At 36.5% G+C, this 24,961-nt stretch overlaps 1 protein-coding gene across 7 annotated transcripts in view; it reads left to right on the forward strand.

The window, feature by feature from the left end:
- SBF2 (SET binding factor 2) overlaps positions 1 to 24,961 on the forward strand; it is a 457,341-nt gene that overhangs the window by 273,937 nt on the left and 158,443 nt on the right. For all 7 annotated transcript variants that reach the window (XM_049713585.1, XM_049713586.1, XM_033404541.2 and 4 more), the window contains 3 exons: positions 2,977 to 3,181; positions 8,778 to 8,887; positions 10,258 to 10,407. In XM_049713585.1, coding sequence (XP_049569542.1) covers positions 2,977 to 3,181; positions 8,778 to 8,887; positions 10,258 to 10,407 — 465 coding nt within the window. The remainder of the gene's footprint in view (positions 1 to 2,976; positions 3,182 to 8,777; positions 8,888 to 10,257; positions 10,408 to 24,961) is intronic.

A 24,961-nucleotide genomic window follows, 5' to 3' on the forward strand; every position in this document is an offset into this window, starting at 1 on the left:
AAAGAAATATCTGCCCAATGGGTATTAGAAAGTTGATATTTATAACTTTTGAGAAGACGAGGTATCTTAGATATTGTGCCTAAAGAACAGAGAAAAAACATGCTGCTTTTGGAAAAGGGCAGTTTCAGAAATTCTGGGCTAGTGATATTGGTGTTAATCCAGGTGTAATTTTGGAACAGTTTTTTCAACATATAGTTTAGAAAGTGGTGATTGTGAAGACTTGGCATAGGAATTTACTTATTTTTTCCTGTCTTTGCTGACAATATAAGGGGAAAATACAAAGTGTGTATGAGGGCTACTTTGGCAAGAACAAGTTTTCAATCTGATTTCACCTTCTCAGGAACCTTTTAAGAAAAGCGTAAGTACAGGCATACCTCAGAGACATTGTGGGTTCAGTTCCAGACCACTGCAGTAAAGCGAATATCACAATAAAGTGAGTCACACGCATTTTTTGGTTTCTCAGTGCATATAAAAGTTGTGTTTACACTGTACTGTAGTCTGTTAACTGTGCAATAATAGTATCTGTGTCTAAATAAACAATGTACATGCCTTAATTTAAAAATACTTTTTTGCTAAAAAATGTTAACCATCATCTGAGCCTTCAGCAAATCATAATCTTTTTGTAATAATAACATCAAAGATCCCTGACCACATATCACCATAACAAATATAATAATGATGAAAAAGTTTGAAATATTGTTAGAATTACCAAAACATGACATAGAGACACAAAGTTAGCAAATACTGTTGGAAAAAATGGTGCCAGTACTCTTGTTCGACACAGGATTGCCACAGACCTTCAATTTGTAAAAAACCTAGTATCTACGAAGCACAATAAAGTGAAGTGCAATAAAACAAGGTATGCCTGTATATACTTAGGCAAAGTTATTTATCCAGCATCACATAATGAGCAGAGCAAAAACTAGAACCCAGGCTTTTGACACTTAAAGGAGTATTATTTCCATTGTATTGCTGAGATATGCTCCCTATATCATCTGCTGTGGTCTGGGTCTGGGTCAAATAACCAAAAAGAATTGTGGGGAGCAGCTCTGGTAGATGATGAGAGTTGGCCATTTTAACTGTCCAGAGAATGTATAGGGCAGTATTGAGCCTAATGTACAACGTGAATAACACAGGTTCAGGAGGAAAAAGAAATTTTCTGGTTGCAAAGAATAATAAATGCAAGAATTGGTCTAAGAATGATTGTATAGCAGCCTTCTTTTTTGTGTGTGTGTGTGTGTGGTATGCGGGCTTCTCACTGTTGTGGCCTCTCCCATTACGGAGCACAGGCTCCGGACGCACAGGCTCAGCGGCTCCACGGCATGTGGGATCCTCCCGGACCGGGGCACGAACCCGTGTCCCCTGCATCAGCAGGCGGACCCTCAACCACTGCGCCACCGGGGAAGCCCCTATAGCAGCATTCTTTAGAGAACTTTGTAAAAAGGATGGATTCCACTCTGCCCGTAGTATTTGAAATATAATTCTACTTAAGTGGTAGCTGGATAAAAGTCCATGCCAGCCCTAAGGGTCTATGAAAATATTAACTGACACAATTAATTTAATTACTGCAATTCTAATATGTGTTCAACATTGTGTCCCACTCATTAGCATACAGTAGGAAGTAGTTTAGGGTGCCTGCTATGTGCCAGGCAGTTTCTAGATGCAATATGTATACAGCAGAGGATAAAAAAATAGTTTATAATTGATCAAAATGTCTGTCCTCTTGAGTTTCATTTTAATGAGAAAAGGACAGACAATAAACAAGTTAAATAGAATTTGTAGTGTGTGAGAAGGTGACAAGGAAAATATAGTAAGGGGGATAGGGACTGTGTTGGGGGGTGTCATTTTAGATAGGGTGGGCACGAAAGGTGGCATTTGAGCAAAGACATGCAGGAAAAGAGAGAGGGTGCTGTACAAACTGGTGGGAGACAGGCATTCCAGGCAGAGGGAACAGTTAAGTGTGAAGACTTCGAGGCGGGAATTAGAAGGCCTGTGTAGCAGGAGCAGAATGAATGAAGGAAACAGTAGTAGGGCACAGTCATATAGAGAAGCCATATCTTGTAAATTATTGTAAGAACTTTGGGTTTTACTCTGAATGAGATGAAGAGCTATTTGAATGAACAGAGTAGTTAGGTGATGATTTGACATTTTAACTAGATCACTCTGTCTGCGGTGTTAAAAATAGAGTGAGGGTAGGAGCAAAGGGTGGAGCAGGTAGACTGGTTAAGAGAATGTTCTGTAGCAACATGAGAGATATTGGCTTGAACCAAGACGTATTGAAAAGTGGTCAGGTTATAAACGTATTTTAAAGGCAAAGTGTAAAAGGTTTGCAGAGGAATGGATAATTCGGTATTAGAGAAAGGCATTAATGATTAAGCTTTTCACCGGAGTGATTGGAAAAAATAAATATGCCATTTACTGAAGTGGGGAAGACTGTAGAAAGCAGATTTGGAGGAGGTGACTATTAAGTGCTCCATTTTGGACATATATTTACAATGTTATTTTAAATCCAGATGGAAACACTATGTGCAGGTGGTTGAATATACAGGTATGGAGTTCAGGAGGAAGCTCATTTGGAGATAAAAATTTGTGAATCATTGCTGATTTATGGTTTAAAGATAAAAGACTGGAAGTTATCACCAAGAAAGTAAGTGTAATTAGAAAAGTGGCCCATGATCTGAGCCCTGGGGTATTCACATAGTTAAGAGATTAGGGAGATGAAAAATAAACAAAGATGTAACAAGACGACCTAGAAACCAAGTGAAGAAAGTGTTCCTTGAAGAGGAAAAAGAGTGATCAGCTGTATCAGATGCTGCTGGTAAATCATGTAAGAAGTACGATTCCAATACTCTGTATTTTATGGCATATATTTGAATGTATGTACAGTGTCTCATCTCTCTGATTTCAGTTTCTGGCTGACAATCTGCCATTGTTCTTTTAACTTTGGAATCATTTTACGTATGTTTCATATCGCAGGAAAATCCAAACCCTCATATGGCGTTTCAGAAAGTTCCACGTCCAACAGAAGGATCCCACTTGCGAGTTCATATTCTTCCTTTCCCAAAGATTAATGAAACTCGGGTACAGGAATTAATACAGGAAAATCTTGCCAAGAACCAGAATGCACCTCCTGCTTCAAGAGTGGAAAAGAAATGTGTTGTGCCCGCAGGTCCACCTGTTGGTATGTATTTGTCCATTTATTTGTTTTAAAACTAAACCTTTTGAGGACTTCCCTGGTGGTCCAGTGGTAAAGAATCCACCTTCCAATGCAGAGGACGTGGGTTCGATCCCTGGTCGCAGAACTGGGATCCCACATGTCACGGGGCAGCTAAGCCCGCGCGCCACAACTACTGAGCTCACGTGCCTCAATGAGAGAGCCCAAGTGCTGCAAACTACAGAGCCCACGTGCTCTGGAACCCCTGTGCCACAACTACAGAGCCCACGCACCCTGGAGCCTGTGTGCCACAACTAGGGAGAGAAAACCTGAATGCCACAACTAGAGAGAAGCCCGTGCACTGCAACGAAGAGCCTGCGCGCTGCATTGAAAGATCCCGCATGCCTCAACGAAGATCCCATGTGCTGCCACTAAGACCCGACGCAACCAAAAATAAATAAAAATAAATAATAAATAAATCTTAAAAGGAAAAAAGTAAACCTTTTATCAAGATATAAGACACAAAAACAGAAGTGCACAGCTTGATGAGTTTTCACAAGGTGAACAAATTCGTGCAACCAGAATCAGCACTATCAATACCTAGAAACACTTTTCCATTCAGTACCCCTCACAGGGTAACGATTAGCCTAACGGCTCCCACTGTGGAATCTTCTCTTTTTTAAAAATAGCTATATTGAGATGTAATTCACATACCATAAAATTCACCCATTTAAAGTGTGCAATTCAGGATTTCCCTGGTGGCACAGTGGTTAAGAATCCGCCTGCCAATGCAGGGGACACGGGTTTGAGCCCTGGTCCGGGAAGATCCCACATGCTGTGGAGCAGCTAAGCCTGTGCACCACAACTACTGAGCCTGCGCTCTAGAGCCCGTGACCCACAACTACTGAAGCCCATGTGCCTAGAGCCTGTGCTCAGCAACAAGAGAAGCCACCACAATGAGAAGCCTGCACACCACAACTAGAGAAAGCCCGTGTGCAGCAGCAAAGACCCAACGCAGCCAAGAAAAAAAAAAGTGTGCAATTCAGTGGTTTTTAGTATCTTCACAGAGTGCATTTTCACTGTCTAATTTCAAACATTTTCATTCCTCCAAATAGAAACACCCATACCCATTAGCAGTTACTCCCCACCCCACCCCCAAAACCACTCCTTCCCCAGCTTTAGGCGGTAATCTACTTCCTGTCTTTATAGATTTGCCTATTTTGGATATTTTATATAAATGGAATTGTACAATATGTGATCTTTTGTGATTGGCTTCTTTCATGTAGCATGATATTTTCAAGGTTCATCCATGTAGCATGTGTAGTACTTCATTGCTTTTTGTGGCTGAATAATATTCCATTGTATGGGTATGTATCACATTTTGTTATCCATATATCAGTTGATGGACATTTGGGTTGTTTCTACTTTTTGGCTACTAATAATAGTGCTGCTGTGAGCGTTCATGTGTAAGTTTTTGTGTGGACATATGTTTTCAGTTCTCTCAGGTAAATATCTAGGAGTGGAATTGTCAGGTTATATGATAAGCCTGTGTTTAATGTTTTGAGGAGCTGCCAGGCTATTTTCCAAAACAACCACACTATTTTACATTCCTACCAGCAATGTATGGCATTCTGGTTTCTCCACATCTACTAATGTAGAGTATCTTCTCATGTGCTTATTGGCCATTTTTATATCTTTTCTGGAAAAGAAGTGTCTCTGTTCAGATCCTTTGCCCATTTTTTTTTTTTTTTTTTTTTTTTTTTTGGTGGTACACGGGCCTCTCACTGTTGTGGCCTCTCCCGTTGCGGAGCACAGGCTCGGGACGCGCAGGCTCAGCGGCCATGGCTCACGGGCCCAGACACTCTGCGGCATATGGGATCTTCCCGGACCGGGGCACAAACCCGTGTCCCCTGCATCGGCAGGCGGACTCTCAACCACTGCGCCACCAGGGAAGCCCCCTTTGCCCATTTTTAAATTGAGCTATTTGTCTTTTTGTTTAAGAAGTCTCTGTATGTTCTGTATACAAGTCCCTTATGAAACATGTTAATTTGCAAATATTTTTTCCCATTCTGTGCATTCTTTTTTTTTTTTTTTTTTTTAATGATTTTTATCTCTTCTTTTTCTTCAGCTATTGCGGGAGATGTGTTAAAGTCTCCCATGATAAGTAATAGAATTGCCTAGTTCTCTCCATTTTTTCTTTATGTATTTTGAAATTGATTTGTTATATGCAAATATATTTACAAATATTATAGTATCCTGGTGATTGACCCCTTAATCATTATGGAATGTCCTTCTTTGTCTCTAGCAACACTTCTTGGCATAAAGTGTACTTTGAGTTTTATACTGCTAGACCAGCCTTCCTTTGGTTAGTGTTTGTATGGTTTATCGTTTTTTATTTTTTTATTTTCAAATTCTGGGTCCTTATAATTAAGGTATCCCTCTTGTAAGCAGCATGTGGGGTTTTTTTTTCGCCAGTTTGACTACTGTAGTATATTACTTGTATTTAGCTCATTTATATAAATATAATTACTCATACAGTAATGGCTTTAATATAATTTACTGGGTTTTTTCTATTTGATCCTCTTGTTTTACATTTTCCCCTGCTTTCTTTCATTCTTTTCGATTAATAAATTATTTTCTATTCCATAATTTATATCTGTTAACTTGTTATTTATATACGTTTACTGTTCTTTTAGAGGTTTACTTCAGGACTATAGCATACACCCACTTTTGTCTGTTCAGCTCTCACCAGAAACTTTGCTGGTCAACCTGGCCATCTGCCAGAATCAAGCCCAGATTCTCAGCTTCCTGTCTGTACTCAATATTGGCAAATCTCTTAGGGAAAAAGTGGATGTACTTGTTAACTTACCTCTTTGGTCTTTTCCTTTCTCTGGAATTTTAGGTCCTCTAATCCATGTGTTTCTGTAGCACTCTGATATATTTAAATAGATGGCTTTTGCATTTTATCTTACTTTTATATAATTGTTCCTGGTGGGAGTTTTAGTTTGTTACAAACTGTTCCATCATACTTGGAAGTGAGTGAAATTTTATTATTAAAATTCCGGGATAATAATATATTAATTATTTATGTTGTTTAATTATTTATTAATTATTTATGTTGTTTATGTTGTAATGTTAATAATTTATGTATCAACATTTATGTTATATATATATTATATATATATATTATATATATATTATATATTATATATAGTTATGTTATATATATTTATGTTATATAGTAATGTTAATATATATATTTATATATAATATATATATTTTATATATATTATATATATTTATGTTATATAGTAATGTTAATATTACTTATTATTTATTATTTACTTAATAATGTTAATTTGTTATTATTTCCCTAAGTAGTAACAGCTTTTACTTAAGTGATGATTGTACTTTCAAGTAGACATGTTAGGGTAGTTATTTTTTGAAGGGTTTGGTCATTTAACTTTAATATCCATGAGCTAGTTGAATGCTTTCTTTAAATACCCACATGAACAGATTAGAAGTTGGTTTAAATTTTAATTTGCTTGAATTGTAGCCTTGTCTCAATATTGTTTTTGTATAATCTCTTTACTTTCATTTTCAATCAGCATCAAATTCTTTTTTTAGATGCATATGGAATGTCTCATTGTAGTCAGTGAGAGAGTTACACATGACTCAGTATTTGTCCCTGCATGCACTTCCTGTAAAACTAGAATGAATGAATGAATGAACAAACGAACAAATGATGAATGAATGAGTGAAAGACGAATACAGGGACCTCTGTCCCAGTTTCTGGTTCATTTGAGTTGATCAGAATTAGGATTTCCCTTGTATTAAAATTAAAAGGTATGAATGTTTCATTTTACATGATACCCATTTAATCTGAATGTAGAATTGCTCTGTCACTTTAAGAGCCATTCACATTTTGAGAGGTTAATTAGTTTCCAGCTGTTCCTCAGAGGGACCAGAGTGTTGATGAATACTATTCAAATGCTATTTCAAATGCTAGAAATAGCATTTGAAAGCCAAAACCTTGGGAAGGAAGCCCTGGGGAGGTCAAATACCCACAAACCAGAGTTGTTATCAAATGTTAGAAAGCTAGTATTAGAATGCCACAACTGGGGATTTGGCCAATGCCTGATACATCAGTAACTCTAAGTGAAGAACTTTCTTCTGGGAATGAACTAAGTCATAGTCTCCAAAGGAAAATAATAATTCCCAGATGGTAAACAGATTCATTATAAGAAAATGTGGGGTTTTTAATGGTTCATCCTAAAGAAAATTTAAAATGCTGCTAAAAAGATTTTAGAATTAAAATTTTATAAATATAGGTTAAAGATGTTACTCTCTCAATAAAGCATGTGGTCTTATTTGGAGACTAAGAAGTTTTCTACCCTAAATATAGATCAATTTCAATTTCAGTCTATGCCACTGACCTACACATGTGGGAAGCACCAGAGTGCAAAATTAAGAATGCACGTTTCAGACAGAAAAGTCATATGAAATGATCTATTTTACAGTCATGGTCATTAATGTTAATCTTACATGATTTTAAGTGATTTCAAGAAAACTACAGTAAAAACCAAGTAAGATTGATTTCCTGATTCTGATAAAGCAGTATAGTTATGTAAGATATCACCATGGGGGAAGGTGATTAAGTGCATGGATCTTCTCTGTAATAATTTGCAACTTTTTGTAAGCTTATAATTATTTCAAGATTTTTAAAAGTTTAAAAAATTATTTGAAGGATATAAAATTTCGTATTGATGAAATGAAAGGAATGCTAAGAGTAAGATATGGTGGTCTTTCTTGTTAGGTAAGAGCAGCCATAAAGTATAAGGCTTAAGAATTATTGATACTGCCTCATTTGTACAAATTATATAGTGTAGTTCTTTGTGAAATTATACTTTTTATTTGACAAATACTGCTTCAATTTATATCTTTCTAATATTCTTTTAATAAGTTAAATTTATTTTAAGTAATTTAAGCCTATGTAGTACACTAGAATTATCCAACCTTGTAAAGTTGACAGGTACTAAGTTCACAGAACTGAGAAGTGACTCTCCCAAATTTTTATAGTGATTCTTTGGCCATGATCATTTCTCTTTGTGTGCAGTGCTTCTTTAGGTCACCTGTACTCAGATTTGTAGAACCTAATTTTTTGTGGTATGTGGTTTTTCTTTGGTAATATGTTAGAAGTATCAACTTCTTTGTCTGTTAGTAGTCAGTCCTCTTACATATGAGTGTTTGCTATTTTTGTCATGATCTTGTACCCAAAATATTTTTTATCTGTTTGTTTGTTTACAATTAAAGGAAAAATTATTACCTTAAAAAAAATTTACTGAACAATGTAAATATGAATTAATTTGCCTAAGAGTTAAGTACAGTGTTAGAATCTATCCTGTGAAATTATCCTAAATAACCCATTGACTAGACTGCCACTTCACAACCTAAAAATGTAATCAAAGTGAGGAAATGAAATACTTTCAGTGTCATGTAACAAGGGAAAAAAACGCTTAAGTGTTGGTCATGTAAACAGAGTCATAAACTGTAAACAGTAATATTCCCCTTTTGTAATTGCTGAAGGAGTTTAATTTGTGTTTTCCTTATACTCCTTTACTAGTTTCAATAATGGATAAGGTGACAACAGTTTTCAACAGTGCACAGAGATTGGAAGTTGTTAGAAACTGCATCTCATTCATATTTGAAAATAAAACATTGGAGACTGAAAAGGTAATAAAATGCCATCTTTCCCAAGTAAGCATTCATCACATCCCTTTCAGATTTCTATGTTTAGCTTGCCTACTGACCGCTTCTCTGATTCAATCCCTTTTCCTTATAAAGTATCCTTTCATTGTTTTGATCATTTTAAATGAACAGTGTCTAAGATTTAAAATCTTACCCAAGCCTAATTATATGGCAACCAGAGAAGTATTGATAGTCATTTCCCCCCCCTGGAACTTTTAAACATTGTTCATTAATTCTATTTTGGCATATTACTTAGAAACTTAACATCTAAAATATAATTTTATTTATTACAAAGAATCTAGTTAGAATAAGTAATGAATTATAAAAATTGTGGTATTCATTTAAATATGCCTTGTTAAAGCACATTTTCTTGCCTTCTTTAATAAAACATACTAAACATATGTAACCTTTCCTTAGTGACTCGTCATAATTCTGAACATTTATTACAAGGGGCTAGTAAAACATGTAAAATGAAGTTTTTACCCTTGCACTAAATGACCTCAAGCCTCTTTATATTTTGAGTTTTTCTGGTATCCATTTTTTTCTTATGGTTGAAGTGTTACAGACTTTCTTTTGCTTCTCTTGCTTTCAGCTTTCACAGCCTGTTTCCTGTACCCGTGGTAACAATATTAGGTCCCCCTACTCTCAGTCTTCTTCCCTTCCTTCTTCTTTGCCCCTTTGTTCTCATTTTAGGTTTTCAAAGTTAAATTATTACTTTATGTAAAGTAAATTAATTCAGCTCTAAAGGTGAAACGGAAGAGGCGTTCTTGTGGGTGATGAAGTGAAAGAATTTTAGTACATACACCTAGAGATTTCTGTTTGTTGCTCTGAGTTTTTTTCCTTCTTAATTATGCTTTTGAAATAAGAAGAGATTGCAGAATTTTCCAGTCATAAATTAAAACTGAGTAGTGATTAAGTTGCTAATCACTTGAAAAGTATAAAATCACCCATGATTCTTGTCATTTTAATTTTTCCTTCTATTCTTGCCATGGAGATGTGACCAGTTATTGCAAGAACGTGTCTAAGTGTCTGTGGTTTTGACTCATAATCTGAAGCAACAGTTATTTTGGTGACCACAATTTTGATGAGTTTTTTTTAATGAAGTTTATTGTTTTTTAAATGTATCACATAAACTAGTCCTACTTATTTTCATGCTGCCTTACAAATTAAAAAATCACTATAAATCCATCTGTTTACTGTTGTCCTTAACAGTACATCAACTCTTTTCTAGCAGTTTAATTCTACTAATAACTCTGTTAAATGGTTTATAGGATACACGTGAGTTTTCAGTATGATTGAAAGTTACTTTTTTTCCAGTGGTACCTTTTGTTCATGTCTTCCTCTCTTGTCCTCAGACCCTTCCTGCTGCACTGAGAGCCCTTAAAGGAAAGGCAGCAAGACAGTGTCTCACTGATGAGCTGGGTTTACATGTTCAGCAAAACCGGGCAATATTAGACCATCAACAGTTCGACTACATAATAAGGATGATGAACTGTACTCTACAGGTAACTTTTAGTTCTTTCAGATTATCCTTCTTATTTGAGAATACTTTTTATTTTTCCAGGTGATTCAGTAATTACCAATATATCAGGTTCTTGAGCCTTCTGCACCTAATAGGATGAAGAGCCAATATCCATACCATTTCTGTCAGAAACACTTATGTATTACTTGGCATAAATATTAAGAGTTTTTTATTCTTTCTTTGTTTTTTCTTGAAAAATATTAGGTCATTTTACTAGTTCTATAAGCAAGCTTTCTGAAAATGAAAAGTCATCTTTAAAACATTCAGTAGTATATTACTTAATGTCTGTATTCATGTCAGCCCTTTTCAGTCAGTCTTCAGTTGTACTATTAAAGCAGAGGGCAATGAATGGTGGGTAATCCAAATGATAAATGAATTACTCAGTTAAGCGTTTACTAAGTACTTTGTGTGGGTAAAGCACACAAAAAAAATATTTCCAGTTGGCTTCAACATACATGTATTATCTTACAGAGGTAAACTTCCCACACAATAATGAGGACACAGTTTAGGAGAAGCAAATAATCTGATTTCCCTATCCTGTCCCTGTGACATTGGCATCGTATTCTTTGTAGGTGATGCAAAAATTCTTTCTTAAACTTTTTGTACAAAGAGAAAAATGTGATTAAATATTAAGATTTCAAAGACTATCTGTGGAACTCCAGAGAGATTGAGTAAAATGCATGTTAAATTCTGGTAGATTGGAAAGTGAGAATTACAGGATATAATTAATAATAACATTTGTGGATGAAAGAAGGCCTAAAGAAATGGAAAGATATACCATGTTCATGGATTGGAAGACTCAGTATTATAAAGATATCAGTTCTCCCCAAAATAATCTATAGAGTTACTGCAATTCCCATCAGAATCCCAACAGAAAGAGCAAAAGTCTGAGAATTATCAACATGCTCCTAAAACAAACGGCAAAGCCTGGGAATTGGCCTTGTCACATATCAAAAATTAGTTTAAAAGAAGACACACAAATGGCCAAAAGGTAAGTGAAAATGTGCTCCGTATCACTAATCATCGGGAAAATGCAAATCAAAATCACAACGAGATACCACCTCACATCTGTTAGAAAGGCTATTATCAAAGACACAGGGGATAATAAGTATTGGCAAGGATATGGAGAAAAAGGAACCCTTGTGCACTGTCAGTAGGACTGTAAATTGGTGTAACCACTATAAAAAATAGTATGGAGATTCCTCAAAAAATTAAAAATAGAACCATACCATATGATCCAGCAGTTCCACTCTGGGTATATCCAAAGGAAATGAAAACAGGCTATTGAAGAAGTATCTGCACTCCCATGTTCACTGCAGCATTAGTCACAATAGCCAAGATGTGGAAATAACCTAAATGTCCATCAGTGGATACATGGATACATGGATAAAGAAGATGTGGTATATATACACAATACAGTGGAATATTATTCAGCCATGAGAAAGAAGGAAATTCTACCACTTGCAATAACGTGGATGAACCCTGAAGGCATTCTGCCAAGTGAAATACGCCAGACAGAGAAAGACAAATGCTGCATGGTATTATATGTGGAACCTTAAAAAACAAAAAAGGTCAGACTCTTAGAAACAGAGTAGAAAATGGTTGCCAGGGGCTGAGAGGTGGAAGAAATAGAAAGAGGTCGATAAGTGGTACAAACTTTTAGCTATAAGATGAATAAGGCCTGAGGATCCAAGGTACAACATGGGGACTACAATTGGTAACACTTTATTATATAACTGAAATTGCTAAAAGAGTTGAACTTAAATGTTTTCACCAAAAAAAAAAAAAAAAAGACAGATAAATGTGTAAGGAGAGGTGTTATTTAATGGAGTTGTGGGAATCCTTTCACGATGTATACATATATCAAATCACCTCAGTGCACACTTTAAATATCTTACCATTTTATTTGTCAGTTATACCTCAATAACACTTAAGAAATTTTTTAATTAGTTTAAGATTGTAGTAATTAAGACAGTGTGTGGCACAATCATAAACAAATTGGCCAGTAGAGCAGAATTTAGAGTTTATAAACAGATGTACACATGTTTGGAAATGTGATTTATGACAGAGTTGGTGTTTCAGATTAGTGACAAAGAGGTAAAAAATTCAATAACTAGTACTGGGACAGTTGGGTGACCATGTACACATAATGAACCATGTACAGGAAAAATGTACCGATACCTCACACTATACACTAAAATCAGTTTTATGTGGATTAAATATTAATACTTAAATATGAAAAGCCAACCTATATAGTCTTTCAAAGAGAATAAATGGCATAGCCTTATGACTTTGGGGGAGGGGAAGATTTGTTAAACATGGTAAAAATAGTACCAATCTTAAAAGAAAATATTGTTATATACCACTTTTACCTCAGTTAGAAAGAAAAGATTGGTAAATTTGACTACATTAAATTGACTACATTAAAATTCATCAAAAAATACCATAAAGAGAATGAAAATGTAAACTTCAGAGTGAGAGATGTTTGCAGAGCATATGACTACCAACTGATTAGTACTCAGATTATAAAAGCTCCTACAAATCAATAAGAAAAAGACAACCCAAATTTTAAATGGGCAAGAGACTTAAAGTATCCCAGAGGAAAGGAAATCCAGTTGGATAATTAGTGTATAAATAAAATGACATTTTTTAAAAAGATGATCTGTGTCAATAACTGGAAAAATATAAATTAAAACCACAATGAGATAGCATTTTACATTCACTGTTTTGCAATAATTGTATAATTGGATAATATTAAGTATTGGTGAAGTTATCGAACAAATGGAGCATGTAAACTCTGCTTGTTAGAGTGTAAAATGGTACAAAGATTTTCTTGTAAAGCTGAATATGAACATATTCTATGACCCAGTGATTCCACTCTTAGAGGAGATCTTACCCACATACACCAAGAGATATGCGCAAAAATGTTCATAGGAACATTGTTTGAAATAGCAGGAAACTGGAAACAACTCATATGCCAACCAGCAGTAGAATGTATAGATAAATTGTGCTATTTTCTTATGTTAGAACATTATTTGCAGAGATAATGAATTGCAGCTATAAGGAATAATGTGGATGAATCTTAAAGAAGATAATTTTGTGCAAAAATAAAAAGGCAATTCAATTACAATATGCTTTCATTCATATAAAATTCAAAGCATGTAATATATTATTTAGAGATATTTAAGTTAGGGATAGAATATATGTGTTAAAACTAAAAAGAAAAGCAATGTGTACATATATTAAATCATCACATTGGATACTACAATTTTATCTGTCAAATGTACCTCAATAAAACTGGGAAAAAAGAAAATCAAGGGATAATAAGCAAAATATTGAAGAAAATTACCTCCAGGAGACAGAGAGGAAGGACATGAACATAGAGATCTTCAAAGGTAATGGTAATACTCTATTTCTTAAACTGTGTATATGGGTGTTAATTGTATCATTATTATTTATAATCTTATAACTTATACACATTAATGTCTTAGGGTACTACTGTTACATTTTTTTGCAGGGCATATTTATCTTTTTTTTTTTTTCGGTACGCGGGCCTCTCACTGTTGTGGCCTCTCCTGTTGCGGAGCACAGTCTCCGGACGCTCAGGCTCAGCGGCCACGGCTCACGGGCCCAGCCGCTCTGCGGCACGTGGGATCTTCCCGGACCGGGGCACGAACCCATGTCGCCTGCATCGGCAGGCGGACTCTCAACCACTGCGCTGCCAGGGAAGCCCGGGTATATTTATCTTTTAAAACCCATTTCAAGTGATACCTTTCTCAGAAATTCTAACTTAAAATCTAGCATCAAAAAGGTAATCTTGGGGCTTCCCTGGCAGCGCAGTGGTTGAGAGTCCGCCTGCCGATGCAGGCGACATGGGTTCGTGCCCCGGTCCGGGAAGATCCCACGTGCCGCAGAGCGGCTGGGCCCGTGAGCCGTGGCCGCTGAGCCTGAGCGTCCGGAGACTGTGCTCCGCAACAGGAGAGGCCACAACAGTGAGAGGCCCGCGTACCGAAAAAAAAAAAAAAAAAAAAAGTAATCTTGTTTAAGCAAATTGGCACGATAGGAGATGATTCACCTTTACTGGAAATACATTCTTACTTTAGAGCATAAGAGACGAGCTGTAATAGTTTATAATAGCAAAAATTGAAAGCATCCTAAATGTTTACCATTTGGATTTTGATTAATCTAATTATGGTAGAACTCTTCTTCGGAATACTGTTCAATTACTAAATAGAAAGAGGTAGCTCTATAATATGTACAGCTGTAATATGTAGCTCTATAATATGTACCCATATGAAAAAGCTTCTGTTATGTATTGCCAGGTGGGCAAAAGGAAGTTACATAAAGTAGATATAATTCTATTTTTGATCTAAAATTACATATATGTATGTATGTATATCATGGTAAAAATCTGGAAGGATATTTACACTAAATCCTTAATAATGGTTATCTCTGGCATAGACAGAGGAGTTTTGACTTCCATTTAAACTTTTCTCTGCTTGAAACACACACATACACACAAGCATAATTAAGTTATATAAAACATATAACAAGCATATTTTATAACTTAAAAAATGATTCTCATTTTTATAGGAAGGAAATTATCAAACATTTATGAGAAGAATAAGACATAATAAATTTACCCTAAAAAAACTCATGTCTTTTGCTACTTTTGCTACTTTCTTACAGTTACTTTGGTACTGTCATTATAGAGAACAAAGGAATTTGATTAATAGATCAAGGTCACCAGAAGCTATAAAGTTAGGTAATTTCCTGATTCCCTATAACTGGTGATAAAACTATAAAAACTGTTTTAGGGAGCTTTTTTCCGTTTGTACTTTATGTGCTGTAATTAACTGAAGAACTAATTTATAAGGCTTTCTCTAAACTTAATTTTAGCATATACTAATTAGTAATTACTTATAGAATAGCCAGGTACCCTTGGGTTACAAAAATACTCCTTTTCATTTGAATAATCATATTCTAGGGGTAAAAAGCTTGCATTTTTTTGTTGGTGTTGTTTCCAGATACACCTGTACTGATGAACACTTAATATTTTTGAATTCACTATTTCATAAATACATTAAAATATATCCTGTCTTTCTTCCAGCATATGCTGTTGTTTAACATTATAGAGAGGCTCTTTTCAGTTATAAATGGGTTCACATGTGATACTCTTATTTTAATGGGTTATTTATTACCAACTTGGGATTTATTAATATTTATATTCTTGTTGCAACAATGTTACTTGCGGGGATTTAACATGACATTCTGAACATTCTTTACAAAAGCATAGAATTTCAAGGCAGAGAGGCCAAACATCTGTGTTGGTGTTTTAAGATAGAAACATTAAATGAACCAATTTTTAGGTAGTGATTCAGAAATTTTAGTAATTTTTGCTCTTCATGATCTTGAAGTTATTCTGTCTTTTCTGTCCTCAAGGGAAAATTAAATGGAACATGAGTACTGCCAAGGGGTTATTTTGTTTATCAGGTTCTTTCACTGCCAAGATAATTTTTTAAAGGACTGGTTTATAGAGATTATAGATTATTCCTATGTATCTTCTCATCTCAAATAACTGATCGTATTTTAGTTGTTTTTTGTAACTGAGATTACTAGAAATCTCTTCAAAAATATCATGGCCTTAACTCTTTTCATTTTAGCAGATCTATGATTTTTGTGTCAGGATCTTAGCTAAGATCTTTTCACAGTAAATTATAATTTAAAAACCCAGTAAAGTCCTCTATTTCCAGCATTATGATAAACTGCATGTTATGAGGGACCCTCTCACTAATGTAGAAATAGATCTTAGAAAATTGAAACAACAACAAAAATACCCCATGATTTTGATATATAGTTTTTCCCAAGGAGAAAAGGAAATCTATAATAGGCCCCTCCTCTACTCTCAAGAAAAGGACAAATAGGAAAAACCAAATTCTGAGCTATTAGCAGGTAGGGAAACCAGATTTGTGAGCACAATTAAGTCGACTTCTGTAAAGAGAGCTGGTTGAACCTGAGAGCTTTATTTACATCAGGTTAGGACACTGGAAGAGGAATAAAATAATCCCTCTTCAGTGGCATGCCCCTCACCCTTGCCTCCAGAAGAAGCAATTATAAATCCTTTCTAGAATAATGCAGCCACAATTTAGGCAGTCAGGATTCCCACAGATAAAATTCAGTAAGATATGAACTCACAATTTTTAAATGACCAAATACCAAAGAAATGAGCCAATATGAAATAGTGTCAACAGAAACAACCAACAGCAGATTGAGACTCCCAAAGGCTTTATATATTGGAATTATTCAGTATGAACATATAATAATTAAAATACTTAAAGAAGTAAAGGATCGAATACAAAATAAGCAAATAACAAGAAACTAACAAAAATGGCCAGGTTAAAAAAAAAAAAAAAAAAAATGGCCAGGTAAGTTTAGATTATATAATCAGTAAAGTAAAAACTCAAAGGATAGGGAAAACCCAATATTGTTAAGATGTCAGTTCTCCACAAATCAATCTGTAGCCTGAATGAAATCCCAATAAAAACTGCAGCAGAATTTTTTCTAGAAATTGACAGGATAATTGTAAAATGTATGTGGAAATGCAGAGGACTTAGAATGGCCAAAGCAATCTCGAAAAAGACCAAATTTGGAGGACTTAACACTACCAGATTTCAAGATTTACTGTTAACCCACAGTAATCAAGACAGTGTGATACTGACATATCAAATAGATCAGTGGAAAAGAGCACTCAGAAATAGACCTGCGTTTATGGCATTTTTGACAAAGGCACCAAAGCAATCCAATAGGGAGAAGAAAGTTTTTTCCACAAATAGTGCTGAAATAACTGAATATATCCATATGGAAAAAAAGTGAACCAATATCTCTACCTCACATCAAACACAAGGATTAACTTGAAGTAGAGCACAGACATAAACATACAATATAAAACAATAAAGCTTTTAGGGGAAAGCATGGAATAGAGTCGTGACTTGGGAATGAGCAACAGTTTCTCTTTTTTTTAATAATTAATTGAATCTTTATTGCCACTTATATTCTTTATAACTGGCAACAGTTTCTCGGGTCACAAAAAGTGATAACCAAAAAAGAAAAAAAGGTCACTGTACTTTATCAAAATTAAAACTTACGCTTTTCAGAAGACAGCATTAAGAAAATGAATAGTTAAGACTAGGAAAAAATATTCCCAAAATGTAAACGTGACAAAGAACTGATGTCATGTTTATATAAAGAACTCCTACAACTTAATAAGGTGAAGCCAAACCAGTTTTTGAAAATGGACAGTTTGAACAGACATTTCACAAAATAAGATATGTGAATGGTCAGTAAAAACATGAAGAACTGCTCTGTATCAGTCATCCAGGAAATGCAAATTAAAACCATTATGAGATACTACTATATAACCACCAGTATGGCTAAAATTGGAAAGACTGACAATACCAAATGTTGACAGAGTTGTAAAGTACTTGGAATTCTCAGCTTTTATTGTTGAGAATGTAAACTGTTACAATCACTTTAGAAAAAAGACTGGGAGATTCTTATAAAGCTAAGCATATACCTAGCCTATGATCCAGTAATTTCACTCCTGGGTCTTACCTTAAAAAAATTAAAACATATGACCATAAAAAGACTTATACAAAAGTATTCGTAGGAACTTTATTCATAATAGCCTAAAACTAGAATCAGCCCAGGTGCCCATCAATCAGAGAATGCTTTTTTCTTTAACTGCCATATATCCATACAATGTAATACTAATCGGCGATAAAAAAAACAGGCTGGGGCTTCCCTGGTGGCGCAGTGGTTGACAGTCTGCCTGCCAATGCAGGGGACACGGGTTCGTGCCCTGGTCTGGGAAGATCCCACATGCCGCGGAGCGGCTAGGCCCATGAGCCATGGCCGCTGAGCCTGCGTGTCCGGAGCCTGTGCTCCGCAACGGGAGAGGCCACAACAGTGAGAGGCCCGTGTACCACACACACACACACACAAAAAACAGGCTAATGATACGTGCAACCACATAGATATATCTCAAAAACATTATGGCATATTTGTCAAAACCCCGTGAACACTAAAAGTTTGTGCATTTTATTGTATGTAAATTATACGGCAAAAGAAGAACCTATAAACAAATATTGACCTCTAATGATATGCATGCTAAAGTACTTGGGGGAAGTATAACTGATGTCTGCGATTTACTTTGAAATGCACTAAAAATAAGATGGGTTAAAGGATAGGTAGATGAATAGCTAAATGATAAAGCAAGCGTAGTAAAATGTTAATGACAGTCTAGGTGGTTAGTATACAGGTGTTCACTGTAAAATTCTTTCAATTTTGATATATATTTGAAACTATTTGGGTAAAATAAGTAAACAAAGAAATAAGTACATAATTACAAAAAGCTCATTGGATGGGTTAAACATCACACTAAATGCAGTGAGAGACTTGTAGTGAACTGGAATACAGATCTGAAGCAATTACACATAGTGGAGCAGAGAGAACAAGAAGATGGAGAATATGGAAGAGAAGTTAAGATACATGGAGGATATAATGAGATGGTCTAACACAGTGCTATTCAAAGTAGTAGTCTGTGACAAGGTAAGGAACTTGTGCCAGAATGTGAATCAGTGGCTTTCTCTTCATTGAGAAAGTCTTGCTTAAATAAATAAATACATACATACATAAATAAGCAAGCAAGCTACTCAACAGTGGACTTACTATGACTTCAACTGGCAGTGGTCAGTATCTCCAAAAGTAACTAAGGGTCCTGCCTTATTAAAGAGGATGGGCTTCACAGTCAAGCCTCAGATTTTGTCAAGGCTGAAAATTCTAGTTACCAACAAAATTGTTTTATAAAATTCCATTGGTTACTGGATAAATTCTTATATTGGGCATCTTAGGCTAAGGGCTCTGAATAATATAGGAAACCACATAGAGGTTTAAAAGTATGAGAAAAATGGCTTATCTTCTGGAACCCCAAACTTTCCACAATCTACAAGTTTTTAAGGACACTCAAGCACTGCTGATGACCAGTCCTATGTAAGAGGTAGCAAATTTGAGAATTTTGTTAAGTGCTGTGTTCTGAATGTGTCCTCCCAGATTCATATGTTGGAAACCTAGTGCCCAAGGTGATGGTATTAGGGATTAGGTCATGAAGGTAAAGACATCACAAACTAGATTAATGCCCTTTCAAAAGAAAACCAGCAGAGCTCCCCAGCCCCTTCCACTGTGTAAAGATATAACAAGAAGTCTGCAACCCTGAAGAGGGCCCTCACTCAACCATGCTGGCACTCTGACCTTGAATATACACACCACATCTTTATCCATTCATCTGTTAATGGACATTTAGGTTGCTTCCATGTTTTGGCTACTGTAAATAGTGCTGCTATGAACATTGGGGTGCGCGTATCTTTTCAAATTAGAGTTTTCATCTCTTCCGGATATATGCCCAGGAGTGGGATGGCCGGATCATTTGGTAGTTGTATTTTAGTTTTTTAAGGAACCTCCCTACTATTTTCTGTAGTGGCTGCACCAATTTACATTCCCACCAGTAGTGTAGGAGGGTTCCCTTTTCTCCACACCCTTTGTAGACTTTTTGATGATGACCATTCTGATCGGTGTGAGGTGGTACCTCATTGTAGTTTTGATTTGCATTTCTCTAATAATTAGTGATGTTGAGCATCTTTTCATGTGCCTGTTGGCCATCTGTCTGACTTCTTTGGAGACGTCTATTTAGTTCTTCTGCACATTTTTTGATTGGGTTGTTTCTTTGATATTGAATTGTATGAAATCTTTGTGGGGTTTTTTTTGCGGTACACGGGCCTCTCACTGCTGTGGCCTCTCCCGTTGCGGAGCACAGGCTCCGGACGCGCAGGCTCAGCAGCCATGACTCACGGGCCCAGCTGCTCCGTGGCATGTGGGATCTTCCCGGACCAGGGCACAAACCCGTGTCCCCTGCATCGGCAGGCGGACTCTCAACCACTGTGCCACCAGGGAAGCCCTCTTTGTATATTTTGGCAATTAAGAGTGAAATATTGCCATTTGCAGTAACATGTGGACCTAGAGATTATCATACTAAGTGAAATAAGTCAGAGAAAGACAAATACTATATGACATCACCTATATGTGGAATCTAAAAAATAAAACAAATAAACTTACTTACAAAACAGAAACAGACTCACAGACATAGAAAACAAACTTAGGGTTACCAAAGGGGAAGGAGGGAGGGATAAATAAGGAGTATGAGATAGCAGATATACAATACTATATAGAAAATAGATAAACAACAAGGATTTACTGTATAGCACAGGGAACTATATTCGATATCTTATAATAACATATAATGGAAAAGAATCTGAGAAAGAAAAAAATATATATATATATTAAACTATCACTTTGCTGTGTTCGTGAAACTAACATAATATTGTAAGTCAACTGTACTTCAGTTTTTTAAAAAAGAGTATGTTAATCAGTAGAATACATCTTTTGCTTGAGCAGGGTATGTATTTTACTCCTCTCCTCCTTTCTCCTCCTCCAGACATTTACTGATTTCTATCATGTACTAGTCTCCGTAATAGGTACTAGACATACTGAGATGATTAAGATATCATTTTGGTTCTTAAGGAGTTCACAGTCTAGAAGGAAAAACTCACAGGTAAACCAGTATTTATAATATAGTGGAATATGCACTGATAGAGGTGTATGAAAAAGTGCTACGAATGCTGTTACGGGTTACTGGGTTTAGAGTGGGAAGGAGGTGGTCACAGAGGGCACTTGTCAGACAAGGATTGGGAGGGAGAGTGTTCCAAACAGACGAAGTTGCTAGTAGAAAAAAGTATGGAAAGCACCTGTGTTTTTGAAAATTAAAAAATATTTCCATGTTGCCAGGTGTAATATAGAAAGGTGGTGGGAGATGAGATAAGTAGATAGAGTAACTTCTGGTTAAAGTGAACATTGAATACATACATTTAACCTCAGCTACTACCCCAAAACCCTAAAACAAAAGTAAAGAGTTTTTTTAATGTGTAAACCCACAGGCAAAACAGGATAGGAGACAACAGCAACAACATTTTAGAAACTAGAAAGCTGATGGATGATTGCCTTTACTTAGCAGCCCAAAGAAAGACTTCTCCTAACTAACATTTGTACAAGCCTTAAAGCACCCCAGTTTGTGGAACTGCACAGGGCTCAAGAATTAGAGATATCAAGTTATTGCTGAAAGCAGGAGGTTAAGATGGAGTTAAAACATTAAAAAGAGGATTAGTTGAAAGTCTCCTTAAGATGCAGTTAGAGTCCCGTCTCAGATCTTTTCCAGTTCTGTGTTAACAGCCAGCTGCCTCTCCTTTACCCTGGCAGAGTATTAGAGGTTGGTTGGTTGGTTTGTGTATTTTTGAGAGAGAGAGACAGAGCGTGAACAGGCCAGGGAAACACTATGTCTGGCTGAGGGAAATACTGTTTTGCTGCAAACATGGGAGTAAAGTGAGTGTCAGATATTAAGAATACCAGTCGACAACTTTCCCCCTTCAGCTCCTAGAATTTTGGCAACCTTCCCTCAAGCAGGACATTGGAAGACAGCTCTCGGAGAAATGTGACCAGCCAAAGAGGAAAAGATTTTACTAAAAATACTGAGATAAGAGTTTCTTAACTGAACAGCTCAACCAGGTCATGCTATAATGAAGCTCTCAGTCAACAAGCTTCACCATGGACACGTTCTTTTTCTTTTGTCATTCTTTGGTTTACCTCTTGCGAAGGATGACCTAAGCAGAAGGGGTCAGTTAAACAAAGTCCGTTCCTACTCCCCACCATTGTTCCTCAACTCTGCTTTCATTCTCCACGCCCCTTGTAAGAGAACCATCTAGTCAGCATCCATAATTATTCTGTCCTTTTCCTTCTTGGGTACCTCTATTCCTCCGACTGCCTCAGACAACCTCAGCTTTCTTTTGGCTTTGAAACAGGGTCATCCACAATCACTACTACCCTCTGGAAATAGGCTCAAAGAAATTAAGTGATTTTCTCAAATCACACAGCTTGTAATTTGAAAGGTGAGTCCTAAATCTAATTTTTTTTTTTTATTCTTGCCTTTAAGTCACTGATATACTGTGTTCTTCAAAAACTGTGGCAGGGCTTCCCTGGTGGCGCAGTGGTTGAGAGTCCGCCTGCCGATGCAGGGGACGCGGGTTTGTGCCCCTGTCCGGGAGGATCCCGCGTGCCACGGAGCGGCTGGGCCCATGAGCCTTGGCCGCTGGGCCTGCGCTTCCGGAGCCTGTGCTCCGCAACGGGAGAGGCCACAACAGTGAGAGGCCCGTGTACCAAAAAAAACAAAAAACAAAACAAAACAAAACAAAAAACTGTGGCAATAGGTACTATATAGCTAAATTTAAGTTTAGATCAGGAACTTAAATTCTGGAAACTTGTGGATCTTTATTTTTATTTTTCCTAAATAGCAATTGCTATTGAAAAACCCCAACCTTAACTGAGTGAAAACAGACCTTGTTTTTATTGTTCATCATTGTATACCCAACATCCAGCACAGTACCTGGCACATAGAAAGTATTCAGATATTATTTGAATACATGAATGATTACATAATTTCATGGAAGTGGTAATTATTGAAATAAGAGTCTACTTTTCTAAGTTACTTAATAAGGAACTAACTTGGTTGTCAACACTTTGAATTTCAGATATAGGAGAAAATTCATTAAGAAGTTAGCTGTTCTAACATCTGTAAGGTTTAGGCCAAATCTTTGGCTATCACCAACTCAACCAATGAGAACTCATTGATAAATCTAGTGGAAACTCTTCAGTTCTTATTTATTTATTTGTTTGTTTGTTTATTGACACATGGTAGATTTGATGATGACCACTGGCCACTTCTGTGCAAAACGCTCTTCCCTTATCTTTTTTTTTGCGTTATGCGGGCCTCTCACTGTTGTGGCCTCTCCCGTTGCGGACGCGCAGGCTCAGCGGCCATGGCTCACGGGCACAGCCGCTCCGCGGCATGTGGGATCTTCCCGGACCAGGGCACAAACCCGTGTCCCCTGCATCGGCAGGCGGACTCTCAACCACTGTGCCACCAGGGAAGCCCCCCTCTTCCCTTATCTTTGATGATACCATTTCTCCTGACTTTCTACTTCTTTTGAATCTCTTTTTCAGTCTTTTTGGTAAGCCTTCTTATCCCCATCCTGCAAGTCGTGATGTTTATTTTAAAATCTTAAATGTTTATCTTAAATCTTAAACCTTCTCCCAGTCTAAGATTCTACCTAGGCAATCTTATTCATCCCCATTACTGTCTTCTACGTAATCCTTCCAAATCTTCCTCCAGAATTGAATATCTTGCTGGTTGCTCTCCATCTTTACTTGAATGTCCCAAAGCTATTTAGATGTTATGTTCCAAACTGAAATAATCACCTTTTATCCCCATTTTCAGCCACCATCCACAACCTCTTCCTCCTGAGTTTCCTGGTTTAACAAATGGCACCAAATAAGCAAAAAACATGAAATTAGTCTCTTAGCCTTATCGTCACGTCTGATCAGCCACTGAGTCCTATAGAGTCTGCGTTCCTATGTCTCTTTCCTGATGTCTCTCAACTCCCATCCACTTTTCTCTGTCCTTAAATTCCAATATCCTGATTTAAGTCACCAATGTTTCTTACCTCTTTTACTGCAGCAACTTCTTAACTGGTCTCCCCACCTCTCTCCTGACCCATCCCCTTACTTTATCTGTTTCCTTGCTTTACAAAAGTGATATTTCTACAATTCAGGTTGGATCTCATCACTTCCCAACTTAAAATCCTTTCCCCGTGCCCTCAAAGTAAATTCTGATCATATCTTTGCTCCTTCCTACCGCTACAGCCTCATTTTTCACTGCTGTCAATCCTCTGGCCTTTGCACATCTTACTGCCTTAGTTTGGAACACTATTCTTTTCTACTCCCTACTCCCTCAATTGTCCCTTTCACCTAGTTAACTCCTAGTCATCCTTTACTCTTAGTTTAGATGTCACTTCCTCCTGGAAGCCTTCTTTGGCCCATCAGTTTTAGGTTGGTAGCCATTTCTGTGTGCTTCTACTGTATTTTGTACTGCGTCCATTCTATCCACCATGATCCTACAATAACGCTTACCACATATAATGAAATTACCTGTTGGTGTACCTATATTCTCCATTATGTCTGGCATGAAATAGTGTCTCAGTACAACTTGGATGAATGAGTAAATGAATAAGTGAATGTAATATAAGTAGCTGCTTACCTTATCTGGTTAGAGTTTCAGTTCTCCACAGCTTCCATCCTTAAACAGGTTGCCAGAGCTAGCCTCTGCTCACTTTTGTATCTCTGTGCACAGGAATATCTAGGAAAGAAAACCTAGATCGATGGTTTGATAATTCACAACCTCTGCTTGAAAGCAAAATTTAAAGTTCACGTATAGCTGGCAAATACTGTCCCAGTCGACAGTACTGTCAATGATATATTGAGTGGGCCAAAAAGTGCCTTCAGTTTTTTAAGTAAAGATAAAAGACACATTTTTCATTTTC

Source organism: Orcinus orca, chromosome 8 (assembly GCF_937001465.1).
Source record: "Orcinus orca chromosome 8, mOrcOrc1.1, whole genome shotgun sequence".
Lineage (NCBI taxonomy): Eukaryota > Metazoa > Chordata > Mammalia > Artiodactyla > Delphinidae > Orcinus > Orcinus orca.